General features: G+C 45.6%; 1 protein-coding gene across 2 annotated transcripts in view; it reads left to right on the plus strand.

Moving 5' to 3' along the window:
• LOC140481344 (dedicator of cytokinesis protein 2-like) overlaps positions 1-13,336 on the plus strand; it is a 1,260,160-nt gene that overhangs the window by 750,718 nt on the left and 496,106 nt on the right. For both annotated transcript variants that reach the window (XM_072577382.1, XM_072577391.1), the window contains exon 28: positions 5,433-5,531. In XM_072577382.1, the coding sequence (XP_072433483.1) occupies positions 5,433-5,531 (99 nt within the window). The remainder of the gene's footprint in view (positions 1-5,432; positions 5,532-13,336) is intronic.

Below are 13,336 nucleotides of genomic sequence, written 5' to 3' on the forward strand. Positions count from 1 at the left end.
CCGAAGATCAATTTAGTACCTCATTGACATAGGGTTGGAGGAGACTGGACTGAGTGGTGACTGCGTTGATGACTGGCACACTGCACGGGAATGTGCCAGGCCTTTTCATTTTTACTTAGAATTTAGGCAGAATAGGCACCAGAGACACAGATCATTCAGCGCAACTGGTCCATGCCAGGATCTATGCTATACATGAGGTGCCTGCCACCCTGTCTTCCTCTCAGCCTTATCAGTAAATTTTCTGACTTTCTCAGGACTGCTTTTAGCTTTTGAAACCATCGTCTGCCTGATGCCAGATAAACTGCACAGGCTGGGCATGAAGTGCACATTCTTCTGGGCTTATACTAAGGCTCAAAGGGTTAAATTCCGAGGATAAGCTTGCCCCTTACTTGATTGGGTTCGCAAATTGTTAAGTATACTGAGACAGATTTTTAAACTGTATGGGAATCAAGGGTTACGGGGGAAAGGCAGGAAGGTAGAGATGAGGGTGATCAGATCAACCAAGATCTCATTGCATGGCAGAGCTGGCTCGATGGGCCGAATGGCCTACTTTGGCTCCTATGGTCTGATGGTTGCAGGTTGTTCTAAACAAGCTGTTGAAGTGGGAAAATGAAAGGAATCATGTTGCAGAGGAATTATCTCCTCGCTCTGGAGAAATCAGAGCAAAAACATGAGTCAGGCCATTTTGAGGTAAATTGAGGCAGCACCACTTCAGACACAACACAAAGGGATCTCAAACTCACTTGTCTCAATAGGCTAGAGGTGCCAGTCACTATTTTTCTGAAAGAATCAGGTCATGTGAGGAAGTTAAACTCAACGACAATGAAAGAGTTTGACAGGGTACAGGCAGAAAAGGTTTTTTTTTAACTTAGAAATAAAAATAGAACTTTACAGATACAATATTGATAAATGAAATCGGGAATTCAGGAGACATTTCAGAAGCAGAGAAATGTTGCCATGCAGAATTCACAAGGAATAGTTGAGAAGAATGGCTAAGATGCATTTGAAGGGAAGTTATTTAAACACAGGAGAAAGGTGTAATTCTATCTCTAGGAAGAGTGGGAGAAATGTTTTCGCCCAGAGATGGTGCGTCTGTGGAATTTGTTGCCATAAAATTCAGTTCATAGAATCCCTATAATGCAGATAGAGCCCATTTGGCCCATCGGGGTCTGCACCAATCCTCCGACGAGAATCCCATTCTGTCCCCATACCCCCACATTTCCCATGGCTAACCCAGCTAGCTTGCACATCCCTGGACACAGCGGAGCAATTCAGCCTGGCCAATCCACCCAGCCTGCACATCCGTGGACATGACAGAGCAATTCAGCATGGCCAATATACCTAACCTGCACATCCCTGACCACTACAGAGCAATTTAGCATGGCCAATTCACCCAGCCTGCACATCCATGGACACGACAGAACAATTCAGCATGGCCAATCCACCCAACCTGCACATCCGTGGACATGACAGAGCAATTCAGCATGGCCAGTCCATCCAACCTGCACATCCCTGAACACTACAGAGCAATTCAACATGGCCTATCTACCACCTGCACATCCATGGACACGACAACAATTCAGCATGGCCAGTCCACCCAACCTGCACATCCTTGGACACAACAGAGCAATTCCGCATTTCCAATCCACTTAACCTGCACATCCCTGGACACTACAAAGCAATCCAGCATGGTCAATCAACTTAACCTGCACATCCATAGACACAGAAGAACAATTCAGCATGGCCAATACATCTAACCTGCACATCCCTGAAACAACAGAGCAATTAAGCATGTCCAATCCACCCAACCTGCACATCCATGGACACAGCAGAACAATTCAGCATGGCCAATCCATCTAACCTGCACATTTTTGGACTGTGTGAAGAAACCAAAGCACTTAGAGGAAACCCATGCAGACACTGGACAGTCACCCAAGGCTGGAATTGAACCTGGGTCCCTGGCACTGGGAGGCAGCAGTGCTAACCACTGAGCCATTCCTAGTTGAGGGCAAAGCATTGCATGTTTTCAATTTGGTGTAGTTGTTCGGGCTATAAGGATCAAAGAGTACAAGAGTACAAAATGAAAACAGGACATTGAATTGAATGATCAGCCATGATCTTACTGAATGGTGGAACAGGCTCAAAGGACTGAATGGCCTATTCCTGCTGCTGCTTTCTGTGTTTATGTCAAGCATACTCCCCAGGATGGATCTACTGGGCTGGAAATAACTTGTAACTTTGAAATGAGCTGAAAATAGCAAAAGCTAATTCTGAGATTAGCATTGCACGTGGACTGACAAGAGGGTGTGGAACAGATGGGAGATTATCTGACTCCTCTCAATAAAGGCCATTCGAGATGATGAAATTAATCACTGCCTCTAACACGAAGCTCTGCTTTCAGTAAACCAAGGAAAACAGTAACTAAAGATCAGGATCTGAAACTTGAGGCTAGGTCATGATCTACTGAGCAACTGTGATCCCTGTGCTCCTATAGACTTCACACAGACATAGAGAATAGGAGCAGGAGTTCGTCATTCTGTCTCTCAAAGATGGTCACATAAATAGAACATGTTGGAAATGTTCAGCAGGCTTGGCAGCATCTGTGGACAGAAGGACCCGACATTAACTCTGCTTTCTTTCCACTGATGCTGCTGGATCTGCAAAGCTTTTACAGCAATTTCTGCTTTTGTCTCTGATTTCCAGCACCCACAGTTCTTTGTTTTATTGCTGTTTAGAGGTACCTTGATTAGATTCCCTACAGTATGGAAAAGGCCCTTTGGCCTGACAAGTTCACACCAACCCTCCTAAGAGTAACGCACCCAGACCCATTCCCCTATTTACCCCTGACTAATGCACCTAACACTATGGGGCAATTTAGCATGGTCGATTCACCTGACCTGCACATCTTTGGATTGTGGGAGGCAACCGGAGCACCCAGAGGAAACCCATGCAGACACGCGGAGAAAGTGCAAACTCCGCACAGACAGTTGCCCGAGGCTGGAATTGAACCTGGCAATGCTAACCACTGAGCCAATGTGCTGCCCTGTATTTGTTGTATTCAGGTAAGAGTAGAATCTTACAATGTAGAAGGAGAACATTCAACCTATCATGGTAGAGCAGGTACTTTGATAGAACTGTCCAATTTGTAACCAATACAATTTCTATCTCATTGTAGCATCTTACTGGATGAGTGGTCCTTTTGATCCATATCTGTCTGAAAACCCTTGTGAATGCATTGACTGAACAATGTCTTTATTAGTTCACAGAGTGAAGGATCATTGATGTTAATGGTGCAGGAATTCGACTGAATCAATCAGCATTTGATTTCTTTGTAGCTTGTACTCAGAGGAAGGAAGTCACAAAGGATTGTCTGAGAATTACAGGAATTAAATAGTTTGTATGTACCTCTAATTGTCAGCCAACTCAAAACCTTTTTGTTTATACCATTCAGTTTGGTAATACGTGGTTGAGGGAAACCTTGCTGCCCCATTGCGGCATTGAGGTGGCATAGTGGCTCAGTGGTTAGCACTGCTACCTCACAGCACCAGGGACCCTTGGGCAACTGCCTGTGTGGTGTTTACATACTCGCCTCGTGTCTGCGTGGGTTTCCTCCGGGTGCTCCGGTTTTCTCCCACAATCCAAAGATGTCCAGGTTAGGTGGACTGGCCATGTTGAAATGCCCATCGTGTCTGGAGATGTGCAGGCTAGATGGATCAGCCATGGGAAAGGCAGGGCCACAGGGATAAGGTCTTGGTGGGTTGCCCTTCAGATCATCAGTGTGAGTTGAATGGCCTGCTTCCTGATTGTAGGAGTTCTCTGATTCATTGCAGGCGTGTCTTGGACCAATACTTGTGACAGATAGAAAGCTCTCTGGACTGGCTGCCCCAATTTGACTTGGTCTGCAGCAACTGCAAGAATTACAAAATGATTATGAAATGCAGTAAAGGAGCAACCAGCTGCCGTTTTACAGAAAAGACTCCTTGAAATACCATTCTTAATATTCTGTAAGACGTTCTTCTCCAGGGAATTAAGATGCATAAAAGAAAACCATTTCAAGATTCTTCACATTTTAATTGTTCCTTCAGATCCCTTTGATATCCCATGAAACATAATTTTTTGAAGACAAATTCCACAGCTACAACTTGTGCAAACCTTTTAGAAACACAATGAGACAAAATCCTGGCTTATCTGTTCTTGCAGATATTCAGGCTATAATCTGATAATGGTTGGTTTGGCATCAAAATGTTTAAATATTTCCCAACGGGATATGGGTTTCACCAGCTAGGACCTCATTTGCTGCCTATCACTAATTGCCTTGCAAAGGTGAGCGACTTTCTTGAGATGTGGGTAAACTCACCATGCTGGTCAGAAGGGGACTCCAAGATTTTGATCCAACAACAGTGAAGCAGCAACAATAATTTCCAAGTCAATATGTTTTGTGGCTTGCAGAGGTACAGAGAGGTGGTGATGTTCTCATGTGTCTTGTGCACATTGAAGGTGCTGGATACAGTGCCAATCAACTTTGCTGCTTTGTCCTGGATGGTGTCATCTTCTTGAGTGGAATTGGGGCTGCACCCATCCAGTCAAGTGGGGAGTAAGCCATCACACTCCTGACTTAGATCTCGTAGATGGTCGGCCATGTAGATGGGGACAAGCTTTAGAGAATTAAGTGATGGGTTAATTGCAAAACTTTGAAATCGACGTTTCGGGCAAAATGAAGGGCTTTTGCCCGAAACGTCGATTTCGAAGCTACTTGGATGCTGCCTGAACTGCTGTGCTCTTCCAGCACCACTAATCCAGAATCTGGTTTCCAGCATCTGCAGTCATTGTTTTTACCTAATTGCAAAACTTGTCTTGTCCCCACATTAACCTATTGGTCAATTGACGCAATTTATCCTAATAATAGATGAGCTTGATACATCAGAACCAAAGAATTAGAGGTTACATACATGTGCATGTACATGTGAATCAGGAGCAGGAGTAGGTTATCCAGGTCTTGCAGTCTGCTTCACAACTCTGTAAGATCATGACTGATCTGATTGTCACTTCGAATCCACATTCCTGCCTGTCCTTGATCAACTTTCAAAAACCGTTTGCTTGACAGGAGTATCTCTACCCCTGCCTTAAAGATGTTCAACAACTCTGCTTCCACCACGTTTTCTGGGAGAGACTTCCAAAAGTACTCATGACCCACTGAGAGAAAAGCAACAGTAATAGTTTTGGTCATTCATAGCAATTGGTCACAACGAACTAGCCTGCAAAATGACACAAGTCGATGGAAAAGTAATCTGTTGCCCCCAGTCCTGTTGGACTTGCCACACATCTTATATTGTATCACAAAATGGTATGTTTGGTCAGGAATCTGTTGTTGTGTATGTTTTGAAGGTGATGACATGTCCTGCTTACAATCCATTTTCCATTTTCTTTTCTAGAGTAATTTTGTGGCCTGTATGACAGCTATTCTCAGCCAGATGGAGTACTCACATTATGTCAATTACATCAATTCCTTTCAAACACGTCAAGACCTCATGGTAAGTGACATGAAAAGATGTCGTTTGGTTTGCCTTGCACTGGCTTTTTATTCCTTGTCTACTTCAGTGTCCCGATTTACACCTCAAAGATTTGACCAGCTCTGTTGGTCATCGTGTCCAAGTGACTGGCCTTTTGGCAGGAGCCCACTGAATGAAAATAGAACAGGAAATGCTGGAAAGGCACAGCAGGTCTGGCAGCCTCTGTGGAGAGAAATCAGAGTTAACGTTTCAGATCCAGTGACCCTTCCTCAGAACTAATGGTAGCTGTGAAAAGGTTGGCTTTTATTTTAGAAGACAAGGTGGGGCCAGGGGTAAAGCATAAATGGCAGGTGGGGACAGAATCCAATAAAACAGTTAGACAGACAAAGGAGTGGATAACGGTCAGTCTAGGCAAATGAATGGCTGCTCATGGGGACTATTATTGGCTAACAAGGGGTGTGCGTAATAGCAGACCATGTGATAACAAGGCCCGTTATGTGGGGGTTGGGATACGGATATGGGAGGAAGTGCCTCAAATCCTAAAATTGTTGAACTCAGCAATGAGTCCAAACGGCTGTGAAGTTCCCAAGTGGAGAATGAGGTGCTAAGACAGAGATGTTGGCCAGGAAACTGGGTGGTGTGTTAAAGTGACAGGAAGCTCAAGGTCTTTTTTGTGGGCAGGACGTAGATGTTCTGCAAAGCGGTCACCCAGTCTACGTTTTGTTCCCCCAATGTCGAGGAGACCACGTTGTGAGCAGCGAAGGCAGATTGTGTGAAGTACAGGTGAAGCACTGCTTCACCTTGGAAGGTGTGTTTGGGGCCTTGGATACTGAGGAGGTAAACGGACAGGTGTTACACCTTCTGCACTTGCAAGGAAAAGTGTCATGAGGATGCGGGGCTTGTTCGGAGTGAAGGAGGAGTGGACCAGGGTGTCCCAGGGAGAATGGTCTCTGTGAAAGGCTGACAAGGGAGGGGAGGGGAACATGTGTTTTGTTGTGGCATCTCACTGTGGATGGCGGAAATTGCAGCTCAGCGTTCTCTAGATGTGGATGAGAGAGTAAAGGTTATTAACACTAGAGGGCAGGAGAGCTGAAGCAAGGATGCGGAACTCTGCATTCACTTCAAACATATGGGGCTGGACAGAATATTGTATATAATAGAATAGAATAGCAATTTATTGTCTCTTGTGTGTTTACAACAAAGACATTGATAAGTTTTGAACATTGTCAAATACGGTACCTTAGTTCATGACAGAAGTCACAAATAATAAGAAAAAAGAAGTAAGAGTTCATTACAGTTTAACTAACTGCTTCTGGGTTCGCGGTACACCTGGAGAACTGGGCAGAGAACACCACGCAGGGCTGAACCGAGACTACCCTGCCATGCCCAGACGAGACGTCTATGTCAACTGGACCTTCACAACCAGCTGCTGGAAGACCCAGAAGCTGCAGAAGAAGACCTCCACACCAGGACAAGACGACCATGCCAGACTGAGACTACTCCTCCTGGACAAGACCACCACACTGGGAGACTGCCCCATTAGGCCCCAGGCCTATATCACTATTCCAGGCTGTTGTGCCAGGAGGAGAGACCTTCCACCAAAGCCGTTAAAAGTAAACGTGAGGTACCATCATAAATGGAAACATTAAAAAAAGCTTAGGAAAAAGAGAGAAAAGAAAGAAAATTGGAAGGAGCCGATGAACTTCAGGCTCCTGTTGCACTGTTACTGTGTCACCAGCTTGATAGATAAAGAAGTCATTCAGTCCAACTTGCCAGTCCTTTCAAAGTTTAGCCATGCTTGGTCCAACAACTGTGCTTCATTTGTAAGAAGGGGGCCGGTGAGCTCAGTTGGCTGGATCAAGATGAGAGTGGTGCTGGAAAAGCAGAGCAGGCCAGGCGGCATCGGAGGAACAGGAAAATCAATGGTTTGGGCAAAAGTCCTTAATCAGGAATGATGAAGGGCTTTTTCAGCACCACTCTAATCTTGTCTCTAATCTCCAGCATCTGCAGTACCCACTTCTGCTCAGTTGGCTGGATGTCTGTCTTGCAGTGCAGAGTGATCAGAACAGCACGGGATGAATTTCCACACCAGCTGAGGTTATCATGAAGGACTCTCCTTCTCAACCTTTCCTCTCACCTCAGGTGAGGTGAGCCTCAGGTTAAGCCACCAACTCTAATGAGAGAGTGGGATGATAGTGACCTTACCTTTGCAAGATTTTTGTCATCACCAAATTCCTTTTAGATTACTTGCTTCTATTCTATTTTAGCTTATATTACCTTTTCAGATGGACCATAACACTGTAAGGCCATAGGATATAAGAACAGAAGTAGGCCATTCGGCCCATCCGTTCTGCTCCACCATTCAATCATGGTTGATATGTTTCTCAACCCCATTCTCCTGCCTTCTCCCATAACCTTTGATCCAATTACCAATCAAGAATCTATCTATCTCTGTCTTAAATACACTCAATGACTTGGCCTCCACAGCCTTCTGCAGCAACAACAGATTCCCCATCCTCTGGTTGAAGAAATTCCTCCTCATTCTCAGTTCTAAAGGGTCACCCCTTCACTCTGAGGCTGTGTCCTGGGGTCTCGCCTTCTCCACGTCCATTCTATCCAGGCCTCTCAGTATTCTGTAAGTTTCAATCAGATCCTCCTCATCCTTCTAAACTCCATCGGAGACAGACCCCAGGTGGAGTGTTCCTGATGCCAATAGTTCTCTGAATAAAGTCTTTTCCCTTCATCTCCCCTTTCAGCCATTTTGCCAATGATTTTTTAATCTGTCCCCTTGGCCATTGGCCAGAGAGAAGACCTATCCTTGCGTTGGCCCAAACCCAGCCTCTAATCATCTTGGAAACATCCACCATGTCACATCTTAAGCTCTTGCCTTCCCAAGGGCTGGATATTTCCACAGGCTTTGGAACCTCAATGTCAGGAACAAACTGGGTGGAGTGTGGACCCTAACTGGGTTCGTAGTTAGCAGATTGGCATCCATATCCATTAGTAGGTTCTTCAGGCAAGTGTCAGAAATGGTTCCTCTCCTCCCCATTATCACCAGACCCACCGCAGTTGTCTGGGAATATTCAACTCAAGGGCGAGCAGTCCTACTCTGTTGAATTGCTTTCCATAACCAGAGTCTCTTGTCCAGAGTAACATGTCACTGGAATTGGGCCAGACTCTACTCTGGTTTAGACCTTGACACATTTCTTGAACTATGGAGCTAGAATTGTCCTCAATACTCCTTCGAGGCCTGAAGAGCAATTTATAGAGTTCAGTGACAGCATAAGAAGGATCCCATTCCATTAGTCATATTTGCGCTGGCTCTCCAAAGGAGCAAAGCCCTTGTGCCATTCCCTGGTCTTCTCCCTGTAGCCCTACATTCTTCTTTTTTAAGTTGCTAAACTAGTTCCCAGATAAATGGCACATTTGTATGTGTCTCCACCAGAGCTTTGGATGGTACCTTCCAGGAGGAGAAAGGTTATCTTCAGCTTGAGATCCTGATGCAATCATGTGTTTTGCCCCCATCTCCTGATAATCTCATAGAACATAGAACATTCCAGTGCAGTACGGGCCCTTCGGCCCTCGATGTTGCACCAACCTGTGAAACCAATCTGAAGCCCATCTAACCTACACTATTCCATTTTCATCCATATGTCTATCCAATGACCATTTAAACCCCCTTAAAGTTGGCAAGCCTCTGTAAATGACTCAAGGGTCATGATAAAAAGGCAGAGTCTAGATTAGAGTGGTGCTGGAAAAGCACAGCATCCGAGGAGCAGGAAAATCGACGTTTCGGGGATGGAGGTGATAGGTCAGAGAGGAGGGTGGACTGGATAGGGGAAAGGAAGATAGGCAGGTAGAACAGGTCATGAGGGTGGTGCTGAACTGGAAGGTTGGAGCTGGGGTTGAGGTGGGGGAAGGGGAAATGAGGAAACAGGTGAAATCCACATTGATGCCGTGGGGTTGAAGTGTTCCGAGGCAGGATATGAGGCGTTCTTCCATCCCCGCCTCCATTCACCTATTGTACTCTATGCTACCTCCTCCCGACCCCCACCCCTCTCTCACTTATCTCCCCACTCTGCAGGCACCCTGCCTCTAATTCCTGATGAAGGGCTTTTACTCGAAACGTCAGTTTTCCTGCTCCTCGGATGCTGCCTGACCTGCTGTGTTTTTCCAGCACCACTCTAATCTAGACTCTGGTTTCCAGCACCTGCAGTCCTTGTTTTTACCTGTGATAAAAAGGCAGGAGAGTGGAGTTCTCGATGATCGGATTAGCGATAATCTTATTAAATGGCTCAGCAGACTGGGCTAAATGGCCTGTTCCTGCTCCTCTTTCTGTAGCCTTCTGATTTATACCCCAATTAATAAAACAGAGGATGCCTGCATCCTAGCCTGACCTCTCGGCTGTTATGTTTTCTACTTGTGCCTTATTCATGGGCAGCAAGCAAGAGTTCCTTTGTGCACTAGCCACGCCAAAACAGAGAGGCTGTCACCAGTCACAGTAAACCAAGGGGAGGGTAGAATATAGACTAATCTTGCTTCCTCCTTATTCCAGGCTACAGAATGAATGCACAACTATCACTGAGATCAACTAACTCAGCACTAAACCTGATAGCAAGCAAAGATTCTCACAATCCACGTGCTTCCCTAAAGGGTACTAGATTACAGTTGTATGTGTTTTCTTTTGTTCAGTAGGCAGACAACACAAATCCCCTTATCCACCCAATACATTGGAGCTTCATTCTCTGTAAATGCTCTCATTTTATTGCATCCTCTGTAATAAAACTATTTCACTGCGCAGGTTTAACAGTTAATCTTCTTTTAACTGGCTGCTTTGAACCAGCCACACAGTGACAGCTGAATTTCCCATCAGGTTAGTGAATCTGTTTCTTTAGTCATTCATAGGATGAGGGTGCCGCTGCATAGACCAGCATTTTGTGCCAATCCTTAATTGCCCAGATGGCAGTTACAAGTCAACCACATTGCCATGGGTCTGGAATTGCACGTAGGCCAGACAAGGTGAGGATGGCAGATCTCCTTCCCAAAAAGCATTTGAACCTGGACCCTCAGAACATTAATAGGGTCTCCGGATTAGTTGTACAGGACATTAGATTAGATGGGTTAGGTTACCTACAGTGTGGAAACAGGCTCTTCGGCCCAACAAGTCCACACTGACCCCCTGAAGAGCAACCCACCCAGATCCATTCCCCGACATTTACCCCTGCACCTAACACTACGGGAAATTTAGCATGGCCAATTCACCTAACCTGCGCATCTTTGGACTGTGGGAGGAAACCGGAGCACCCGGAGGAAACCCATGCAGACACTGGGAGAATGTGCAACTCCACGCAGACGGTTGCCTAAGATGGGAATTGAACCTGTGAGGCAGCAGTGCTAACCACTGAGCCACTGTGCCGCCCACAAATGCCTGTTCTTGAGTGCAGTGTGCAGTTCGGGTCACCATATTAAGGGAAGGATACTATCAAACTGGGGTGTGTTCAGAAAAGACTTACCAGGATGTTGCTGGGAATGGATTTAAAAATACACTGAAAAGTCTCTGACATTTTTCACTGGTGCATTGGAGGTTGAGGGGGGGGGGCGGTGTGACCTTATTATGGTTTGTAAAATCATGAGGGGGATAGATAATGTGAATGACGAGGGTCTTTTCCCTAGGATCGGCGGGTTCAAAACGAAGGGGCAAATTTTTAAGGAGAGAGGAGAAAGATTTAGAAAGGACAACTTATGAGAGGCAACTTTTTTATACAGAGAGTGATTTGTAGAGAAAGTGATGGATGCAGGTGCACTTACAATGTTTAAAAGATATTTGGCAAAGTTCATGAACAAAAAAAGTTTAGAGAGATTTGGGCCAAGCACGGGAAGTTGGGAATTGTTTAGTTTGGCAATATCGTTGGCATGGACTGGTTGGACTGAAGGGTTTGCTTCCTGTACTGTATGACAGTAGGACTCTATGACTCTTGATAGTAGCCATTCGGTGCCTGCAATTACTCCAAAACCATTGGGGAGGGATGTGCCAGTTAGAAAGGCAAACTGCTCAATGGTTAAGAGATCCAAGCCAACTCCAAAGGCTTGGCTAGCAATAATGCAGACTGATCCTCTTGGGTCATACTGAGAAGAGTGCTGCACTGTCAGAGATACTGACATTCAGGGGAAATACGGAAATCAAGGCCCTGTTCAATTCTGATTTGGAGATGCCGGTGTTGGACTGGGGTGTACAAAGTTAAAAATCACACAACACCAGGTTATAGTCAAACAGGTTTAATTGGAAGCACACTAGCTTTCGGAGCAATGCTCCTTCATCACCTGATGAAGGAGCGTCGCTCCGAAAGCTAGTGTGCTTCCAATTGAACCTGTTGGACTATAACCTGGTGTTGTGTGATTTTTAACTCTGTTCAATTCTGTCTTTGATAGATGTGTTCCCATTGTCTCATGCCTTGGAGATGTATGGGAGAAAATAGAGTTAAAATCTTAATATTGGACTGAACTAGAATTTTTTCTGCATGAAGAATAGTGGAAATCTGAATTCTCTGCAGCACCAGTGGATGCAGCGTCAATCCAAATTTTCAGACTAGGAGTGATAGATTGTTGTTGGGTGAGAATAAAACAAAATTTGCAGCCAAGGGAAGTAATTAGAGTCAAGTCACAGATATCTGCAGACTAAATGAGTTATGGAACAAACTCAAGGGCTGAGTGGCCTGGTGTTATAACAATCAGTTGCATTTTACACTCAAGGGGTTAGTGGTCCCATCTCTTCAAATATAAGTTTGGAATGAACACAGCTTTGCTTGCCTGGCTAGTCATTAAACTAGTGATAGCCCTTTAATTGGCTTCAGGCTTGATCTCCGCCATTTAACAAGATGAGGTTGTGCCAATTTGTGTCAACTCTCATGTCCCTACACTGCCTCTAGGAGTGGTGTGGCCACTGCTGGAACTGCAGGGTGACCCTGCTCATCTTTGGAGTTGGGATAATAGGGTCAAAGATGAAGGGGGATGTGTGTTGAACAGTGGGCAAGGGCTTTGGAATGACTGGAAAGGTCAGGGGGAGAAGGGACCATGGAGTAGGGTTGGGGTTCATGGCCCCAAGAGACCTCTGAAGCTCATTTTCCCCGAGTCCAACTCCCAAGGCTTGCCTGGTAACCTAGGTAATCAGGTGTTGGCTACTCCCACTGCAAGTAAAATATCTGACTGAGGGATAGAGCCCTTGAATGGTCATTTTACACACTCTCACTTTGTCAGGTCATGCTTGTTGTGGGTGTGGGTAAAATTATCAGAATGTTCCTGGAATACATGAGGCAATTCAGCAACATCACAATTCCCTTTTACATCTGCTCTACTTAGAAATTAATCCATTGACATGTAGAAGCGGTTTCCAAGAATGGTTCCAGAAATGAGAAACTTCAGTGAGAAGGAGGTCTGAAGAAGGTCTGGTCTCCATACTACAGGAACGGGCGGCACGGTGGCGCAGTGGTTAGCACTGCTGCCTCACAGCGCCAGAGACCCGGGTTCAATTCCCGACTCAGGCGACTGACTGTGTGGAGTTTGCACGTTCTCCCCGTGTCTGTGTGGGTTTCCTCCGGGTGCTCCGGTTTCCTCCCACAGTCCAAAGATGTGCAGGTCAGGTGAATTGGCCATGCTAAATTGCCCTTAGTGTTAGGTAAGGGGTATATGTAGGGGTATGGGTGGGTTGCGCTTCGGCGGGGCAGTGTGGACTTGTTGGGCCGAAGGGCCTGTTTCCACACTGTAAGTAATTTAATCAGAAAGATGTCGTGAAACTTGAAAGGACACAGAAAATGTTTCAAGGGATGTTG

This window comes from Chiloscyllium punctatum, chromosome 1, assembly GCF_047496795.1.
Source record: "Chiloscyllium punctatum isolate Juve2018m chromosome 1, sChiPun1.3, whole genome shotgun sequence".
Lineage (NCBI taxonomy): Eukaryota > Metazoa > Chordata > Chondrichthyes > Orectolobiformes > Hemiscylliidae > Chiloscyllium > Chiloscyllium punctatum.